This window comes from Solea solea, chromosome 1, assembly GCF_958295425.1.
Source record: "Solea solea chromosome 1, fSolSol10.1, whole genome shotgun sequence".
Taxonomy (NCBI): Eukaryota; Metazoa; Chordata; class Actinopteri; order Pleuronectiformes; family Soleidae; genus Solea; species Solea solea.
The window spans coordinates 22220380-22229356 of NC_081134.1; the positions used below are offsets into that span (position 1 = coordinate 22220380).

At 40.8% G+C, this 8977-nt stretch overlaps 1 protein-coding gene across 3 annotated transcripts; it reads left to right on the forward strand.

Moving 5' to 3' along the window:
- The first annotated feature begins 3642 nt into the window (after positions 1-3642).
- On the forward strand, positions 3643-6366 carry dusp28 (dual specificity phosphatase 28). Of its 3 annotated transcripts, none has more exons than XM_058627559.1 (3): positions 3643-3733; positions 4490-4887; positions 5036-6366. In XM_058627559.1, exons 2-3 carry the CDS (start codon positions 4531-4533, stop codon positions 5198-5200), a joined length of 522 nt encoding a protein of 173 aa, XP_058483542.1. In that variant the 5' UTR covers positions 3643-3733; positions 4490-4530; the 3' UTR covers positions 5201-6366. The 3 variants fall into 3 exon arrangements, with proteins under 3 accessions (XP_058483542.1, XP_058483551.1, XP_058483559.1); XM_058627568.1 differs by having other exon boundaries at positions 4490-4875; XM_058627576.1 differs by having other exon boundaries at positions 4490-4944; positions 5036-5123.
- The last annotated feature ends 2611 nt before the right edge of the window (positions 6367-8977 follow it).

Here is an 8977-nt window from a genome sequence, read left to right on the forward strand (position 1 = left end):
GCCTTAACCTCATTATCACAACCTCCATACCTGCCCTATTGACCCTGATGCTGTTTTGTATTTGATATAAATGCCTCCCTCTACCCTCTCTATCCCACCTCTCTTGCCATATTTGATTGATTTTTGCCCAGATGACACTCTTAACCTCAGCCTTACTGACACATTACATGTCATCTAGCAGACACTTTTATCCAAAGCGACTTACAATGGAATTGAGTACAATCAGCCAGGGGTGGAATCGAACTTGCGACCATGATGTCTTTCGCACCCAGGGTACGAACTCTCCACTCACTTCCATTTCTACTCTTCCTTTCCTTAATGCCCTCTTTGCTAATTCATCTGCCCTTTCATTCCCCCTCACCCCCACATGCGCTGGTACCCACATAAATCTAACCTGACCTCCTCTGTTCATTATTCTAGTTATTCTACTGACTGAAGAATTTCATTTAACATGTCCTGAAATGATTTCATGCTTGACAGAACTGATGAAGAATCTGAGCAGATCAGTGCCTTGATGTTTTCTAGCCTCTTCCACCAATCTTAATGCTGCCAACACTGCCAGCATCTCCACTGTGTAGACCCCTTATGTGATGTTCTCCTATACTTACCCCAATTCTCTTTACTGGTACAGCCACCCCAAACCTGTCACTCCTGTTTCAGGTTCCTTAGCTCCATCTGCATATATCAGTATACAATCATTATACTCTCCCATTGATACTTAAAAGCACTTAGCAAATCTATTTGACCTTTTCTTTTTCTTTAAAGCTCTAACAAATGCCAGTCTATTTCTGGATACACTATTGTAGGGCTTATCTCACTGCTAAGACTCCCAGTTCATTTGCTAATTCATTCCCTACTCTCCCAAAATGTTCGCTCTGACTCTTCCCATTCTCCCAGCACTCCCTGCAATACCTCTTTCGTCGGCACCCCCAATCATAACCTCACTCCATCACCTCATCAATAGCCTCTTTTCCACAAGGCCCCATCATCCACAAAGAGTGACGTGCCGATCTCCTCTGGTACTTTTGAAAATACATAATTAATCATTATTGTAAAGAGTAACAGGCTAATCACACTCCCTTGAGGATTCCCATTCTCCACTGCATATTGCCTCGACAATTCTTCCCCAACTCGTACCTGTATTTTTCTTCCCAACAGAAAGTCCTTAATCCAATTATACACCCTTCCTCTTATACCCATCTTGCACAGCTTTATTAACAATCCTTCCTTCCATATCATGTCATATGCTTTTTCAATATCAAAAAACACTGCAACTACTGATTCTTTATTTGCCTGTGCCTTTCTTAACTCAGTCTCTAGTCTTATCCCTGCATTCATTAGATTTCTTCCTTTTCTAAAACCACTTTGATAATTTGCCAGCATTTCTCACATTTAAAGATCATATGTTAATCTTTCGGTTATCATCCTTGCCATTATTTTACACAGATTTGATGTTAACGCTAGTGGGTTGTGAAGGATCCTTACTGGGTTTTCTTATAGTCCACTTCCAACGCCGAGGCTAAAAACCAGAGGTGACCGTGCCTACTCTGTTAGAGCGCCTCAGCTTTGGAACGGCATGCCCGCGGAGATAAGGCTTGCGAACTCAGTGTCATCTTTTAAATCTCTTCTTAAAACTCATTTTTATGGACTTGCTTTTATGTGATGCCGTCCTTTTATCCTTTTATCTCTTTTCTTTTCTTTTTCTCTTTTTATTTATCTATTTTTATCTAGAGCGTTAGCCACCCTTAATCCTTTCATCACATTGTTTTCTTCCTTTCTGTGTATTTTTTATTCTGTATGTATTAGCACACTGTAAATTGCTGTTTTTAAAAGTGCTATATAAATAAAGCTTTACTTACTTACTTACTTACTTACTTACTGCTTCTTTCCAGGCACCTGGTTACCTTCCCTCTTTCCATACCTTATTATAAAATTGCAGCAATTTTAACAATGCTCTCTCTCCCCTAGTTGTTTTAGTATTATATAGCATATCTTAACTTTCCCAGGAGAGGTTGGTTTTGATTTATTTACCTCCCTCATCATTTCTGCCATAGTAAATGGTTCATCAATCGCCCCCCCACACACACATCCTCGCATCCCATTGTAAAAGAATTACCACGATCAATATCAACCCACACATGTTACATCCTGGCTTGACTGAATTGCGAGGTTCTCCCTCACTTCTTCCCATGTCAGTCACATTAATCCTAAACTGGATTTGAACACTTTTTGATTTCACTTCAGCTGTACTGTTGATCACTGCTGTTGGGAATGTCACTGACTCTCTTTTGTTTACATACATCCTGTCATCTCTTTGCTCATTTCCATATTCATTCCGTGTTCTTGATACACTCACAGCTTCTGCATAGGTGATTCTTCTCTCAGCTCTTATTTTTTTGGATATTCATTTCCCTTTTCATAGTCTCACACCCACCATCTGCTACACTATACCTTTGCATATTTTATTTCTCCTATTTTACCGGCCAGATTAGTTGTCAGCGTGAATGGATTTATTTTCTTCATTTTTCTTTTCCCTTTTCATCAAACCTTATTATAGCAATACATTTCTCCTGTCTCACCGTTTGCATTTTTCCCTACTTCTCATCACCATCCCTTCTTAATCTCTTCTTCCCTTTTGCTTGGCTGCTTTGCTTCTTGTCCTTCTATCCCCTCCACTCCCCCTCATTGTCCCCCTCTCTCCCTTAACCAACTTCCATTCCTGCCCAGCTGCCTATCTCTGATCCATTCTCAGAACAGTTGTGCTCAACCCACTCAGACAAGTAATTTGGTCGACTTGAAAGTCCTCGTTCGCCTCCTCCATTTTCCGTCAGGTAGAGTTTGATTAAGAGTCGTACTCAGATATCCACCCGACCACTCAATCCAACTCCTCTTGCTCCCACTCCCTTCAGATTACTTTGATAAATTGTTAAATCAATCATTCTTCCAAAAAACTCACTTTTCTCTCTCACAACAAACCTCCAACTACTTCCTCGTGCATGCGCCTTCCAACCGACAAGCTTGTGTTCCGCTTCACGTGTGAAGGTACGGAAGTCTGTTTCTATCTAATATTACATAATTACATAATAATAAATAAAAGAAAGAATAATACATACAAAAATGTATTCATTATTTAATTTTTTCTTTCTTTCTTTCCTTCTTTTATTATTATGCCATTTATCGTCCTCCTTATGTCACTTAAAAAACAAAAATAAATGTTAGTATCTCATAATTATGACTTCCACACTGTGGAGACTCAGACTTTTATTCACAGTTTCACTAAACTTTTTAATCATAAATGTGCATTTTTGAATGTCTTTGTTTATATTTCTGTTGTTCGGCCTGACAAATAAAGAAAAAACAACTAAAACTAATTGACCATAATGAATAACCTTACAAATAAATCATGTAAACTGGTAAAATGATTTCTGTTTTGAAATGAAAATTGGTGATTTTTGTTGTTGTTTTGTACAAAAGTGTGAAGAAAACCAAAGTAGCCTTTTATAATTTAATATAGCAGCTGTGTTTACAGAACAATCGTGTCTGTTTATTTTCATTGGTTGTTTTGTACGATGAACCTGGGCAGCGTTAGGACCCAGAGCAGATTAACTGGAAGAGTCAGCACAGTAAATATAGCTGTGTGTGTGTGTGTGTGTGTGTGTTTACAAGTGTCCGTCCCTCAGAACCAGAACACTGAACTGATCCACACAGAGAAGAAGCTGAAGATTGACTGAATGTGAGTCTGTTTGTGTGTGTGTGTGTGTGTGTGTCACTTTGTTTGTATAAGGCACAGACACACTGTGACTGTGCAGTGAGCGCCCCCTGCTGCTCTGAACTAACCTGAGAGCTCTTTCTCAATACCCATGCAAGTATGCAAGTATGTACTTGAAGTACGACTGGAGAATTATGAATATTGAGAAAGGGCGTGAAAAACATGGCTGCCAAACAAAAGACTTAATAATATCTACATCACATGATCATGTCTTTATCTCACTGTCAGACTTTTGCACCAGGAAACTGACGTTTGTAAACCACTCACTCTCCCACACCAAAGCCCATAGAGAAAATCAGTGATTTTAACATCACACACACAGGAGTTGTTGATCCACTGCTGCCTCCATCACTAAGTTCTAATTAGTTATTACGTAAAATTCTTCATTTTTAATTATTTGTTCAGATTGACCTCAGTGACACAAAGTGACCACATGAGGCAGCAGAGGGCCAGCAGCTCCTGTGTCTCTGCAGCTCTATGAGGTTTGGTGTGGGAGAGTGAGTGGTTTACAAACTTCAGTTTCCTGTTGGAAAAGTCTGTCTCACATAAATTCCTGATCACTGTGAGTGACCTAGAGTTGTTCCCACTGTGTTCACAAGATTTAACATGGACATTATCTGGATACTTTATCACATTTTGGAGAATGTCCACAGTGACATCGGTGGACGTTTGCGTCCTCACACACGGCTCTGAAGCAGCTGGTGTCGTCTGTCTCCACAGAGCTTGTGAGGGTCAGGAGTACGGGAGCCTGTGAGGTCACGATGCTGCAGCTGTGTAAAATCACAAATGCTCTGTTCATTAGTAACGCCCGCTCCGCCTGCAGTGACCAGCTTATCCAGCAGGAGGCGGTGACACTCTGCATCAACGTGTCCAAGCAGCAGCCGTTTCCGTCTGCCGCCGTCGCCAAACTGCAGGTGCCCGTCTACGACGACCCCAGCGAGGACCTCTACGGCCACTTTGACCTCTGCGCCGACGCCATCCAGGGGGAGGAGGAGGTCGGAGGTCGCAGCGTCGTCTACTGCAAGAACGGACGCAGCCGCTCGGCTGCCGTCTGCATCGCCTACCTGATGAAGCACGGCAGACTGTCGCTGACGGACGCCATACAGGTGAGGTCAGAGGTGAGCTCAGAGGTCAAAGGTGAGGTCAGAGCAAAGATGAGGTTGAAATAATCAAAGGTGAGTCATGCCCAACGGGTCAAAGGTCAGCAGTGTTCTCCAGTTGTAAAGAGGAAGTGAAACAGGAAACTCTTTTTTTCTTCTTGTTCAGAAAGTGAAGACAGCTCGTCACGTAATTGACCCGAACCCAGGATTCATGATTCAGCTGCAGAGATTTGAAGAGGTTCTGAAGAGAAGACACACACACACACACACACACACTGACACACACACTCTGACACACATTGACATACACACACACTCTGACACACATTGACATACACACACACACATATATACTATAGGCATATGTGGTTTCTGAGGTCAACATGTTTTTCAGTGATTTATGGGGTAACATGTTTTCACACATTTTATTTCATCCTATCAGCTTGAAAGTCACTTTAAAAATGTTCATTTGAGCCCCAGAAAACAAATCTAAAATTTAAAAAATGATTTCCCTTTCAGAACATGTATAAACTCAATATGTGACATATGACTGATTTATAGGGTCGATCACAAATTATGGCTTATGTGACTACCTGGGTTTATGAGGTCAGTTTGCTTACAACACACAAAACTAGCCTCTTGGGGGTCTAAGGACTGACAAATATTACAAGGCCTATACAAACAATGTTATTTTTAGCCTTTTTAAAGCTTACCACTAGGTGGAGACAGAACCTTCATTTCTTTTCCTATGTAAAACCATCTTGTGATTATGTCTGTAGTATGCTACACATTGCCCTTCAAAAACATGGAATATGAACAAAATATACTGCATTAGAAACATTTGAAAAACATCAAAATGTTTATTGATTATCAATTTATGCAACTGACAGAACATTCACATTTGCATAATATCTGAGCAACTTCTGTGCAACTGACAAATAATTGAAATTTGTGCTGGACAGTATAACTGTTCATATCAAACCTGGTACACTCCGCTCCCTCTCTCACTCGACCACTTGCCTAATGCAAGCACACACTCTTACTTGCTCGATGTGAGCACGTACACACACACACACACACTCAGCTCCCTCTCTCACTCAACCACACACACTCTGGATAACTCATGCATAAAAACATTGTTGCATATGTAAAAACTTTTGAAGGTTTGAACAAATACTTTAATATATGTGATGGAAATTATGTACTTTATGTTCATTCATAGTTCATGAAGAGAAATGTTCAATGCAACTGTTTGATGTGACTTGTGACCTGTGACCCTTTGTATTGTTTTAAGACACATGTAAGGTATTGAATATATACTCAATGTTATGTGAGTGATTCCTTTAAGTACAGAAGGACAGGGTGATACACACCCACAGAGGCAGATAAATACCATGCGTTTCTCCTAAGACAGTGAGTCTTCACTTTGTAACAGGCCTGTGTGTTGCTTTGTGAATGCTCCTCTTGTACAAGATTAAAGCTTTGTTTGGATTTTGAGCTGACTCCGATCGCCTTCCTCTAGTTCTTAATTATTGCAGAATTATTTTAACAATATAAACTTGTGGTCAGAAAACCCAGCACTAATTCACATTTGAGAAATTTCTGTACAACCAACAACCAAATTACAACTGACAAACAACAACAGACACACACAAAACATGATCCCTGTTATGACTACCAGAGAATAAAGTCAATGCTATTGTAGCCTCACTATGCTAATGGGAAGAAAGACGGCCGACAACTTCAGATGTACTTCCACACTGTTTGTTTATTGTCTGAGGCATACACCTCGTCTTGCAGGTAATAGAGCGCCCACTACTGGTGTGGTGGAACGTTACCAATGCATCAATTCAATTCAATTCAATTCAATTCAATTTTATTTGTATAGCGCCAAATCATAACATACATTATCTCAAGGCACTGTACATAGACAACATCAAGGAGAGCAGAAAAACCCAACAGTTCAGACAATGAGCAAGCACTAGGCATCAGTGGAGAGAAAAAACTCCCTCTTAACAGAAGAAATCTCTGACAGAACCAGGCTCAGAGATGTGCGGTCATCTGCCTCGACCGGTTGGGGTGAAAGGAAAAATGGGGGACAGCGGAGAGGTGGGGGACAGAAAGGGGGGAGAGAAAGGACAAGAGGGAGATGAGGTAGAGACAGAAGAGAGAGAGAGACCAGGAGCAGATACACAACAACTGTATCAGGTTACAAGTTTATACAGTTAATGATATCGACTTTTAATTATAGCACAATAATAATGATGATGTAGCTGTCGCTGAGAGTATTGCTTATTTCTTTTTATTGTTTTGATAATTTTGTACATGGATATTTTTTATTTATGTAGTAACAATGTATATTGTAATTTTTCTATCTGGATTTGAGTTGTGGTTATGATGAGCAAGATATGAGCAGAGCTCGACCATAAAGACTTAGCAGCTCCTGATTTTCCGGTTAGAAGGCGCACGTGGTATGAGAATATGTTCCTTTTTGTGCATTTTACATTTATTTTATATGTGTGATAAAATTGATGTTGGCAAAACAAATACTTTCAAGAGAAACCATATTTATGTTAAAATGTAATTATATTTTATGTTATTTCAGTTTTTCACGGTGTTTGGGGCAGTCTAAAATGTAAAAAGAAGACAATAAAAACTCAGTCAAACATCAGTTGGATCGTGGTTTATCTGACCAGAAGAAAAGGTTTGGGAGCAGCTACAGGTGATGATATGTATGATATGGGTAGCCTCGAAAACTGGATCTTGATCCTGCAACCTGCAAGATGAGAATACAGAGAGAGAGAGAGGGAAGGAAGGAAGGAAAGACACAAACTAGGGAGAGAAAGAGACAAGGTTAATGAAATATAAAAAGTCATATTCATACCCTGAGTGTGAGAGAGTGAATGTGCGTGCGCCACAGGAAAATCCCCCAGCAGTCTAGGTCTATAGCAGCATAACTAAGAGATGGTCCAGGTTTCCCTGAACCAGCTCTAACTATAAGCTTTGTCAAACAGGAAAGTTTTAAGTCTAACTTTAAATACAGAGAGAGGCTCCGCCTCCCAAACTGTCATTGGAAGCTGGTTCCACAGGAGAGGAGGAGCCTGGTTCCACAGGAGAGGAGGAGCCTGGTAACTGAAGGCTCTGCCTCCCATTCTGCTCTTACAGACTCTGGGAACCACAAGTAAACCTGTATTTTGTGACCTAAGTGGTCTGTCAGGGTGATAAGGTAAGACTAGGTCTTTCAGGTATGAAGGGGCTTGACCATTAAGTGCTTTGTACGTGAGGAGGAGGATTTTAAATGTAATTATAAACTGTACGGGGAGCCAGTGTAGAGACTCTAAAACACTGGAGTTATATGGTCTCTCTTTCTAGTTCCTGTCAGAACTTGTGCTGCAGCGTTTTGAAGGAACTGAAGGGTTCTAACAGACTTGTTGGAACATCCTGATAATAAGGAGTTACAGTAATCTAATCTAGATGTATCATCACAACTTCACAACATCACAGCTCCTCCCCTCTTATTCAATTACCAGCTATTCATAACAACAGCAGCCTATGAGGGGTACAGCAAAATTTCATCTAAATATCGACATTGGATGAACCAATTCCAAATTTATTTATTTTTTACAAACATGTTTCAAAGTAACAAAAGACTAACTTAGGCTAAGGAGGTAGACTGCCCCATCGCCTAGAGTGTGTCAAAGGATTATTCTGTCCTGTGCTTGAGACGACACTCTCTAATTGAACACATACAAAACATTCACCAGTTTAAAGAGTCTGTCTGTCTGGTGGGTACCGGCTTAGTGACTGTTGGTGTTTCAGGAGTGTCAGTGTGGGCGATGTTTGACTGACCTGCAGATGTAGTGACCCACTACATCGGGCAGGAAGTCTCTGGCTTTCCACCTGTGCCGGCTGACTTCCCATGCTGGGAGTCGGTTGCACCACACCTGTCGCTATGGGAAGGCCATAGGGGGCCGGGCCCTCCCCCAAGAGTGCTTGTGCCCCCCCACTTGAGGCAGATCTCTTAAAAAAAATTACTTTAATTTGAATTTTATATTATCACATTAGCTAAATAAATGCAGCCTTAGGAGGTCACAAGCCAGTGTCTTTT

What these genes read in the sequence shown, in the direction of transcription:
- dusp28 (XM_058627559.1), top strand. Translation starts at nt 4,531, where the DNA reads ATGCTGCAGCTGTGTAAAATCACAAATGCTCTGTTCATTAGTAACGCC. An exon ending in CCATACAGGTGAGGTCAGAG is followed by an intron (nt 4,888 to 5,035) that starts GTGAGCTCAGAG and finishes CTTCTTGTTCAG; the next exon opens with AAAGTGAAGACAGCTCGTCA.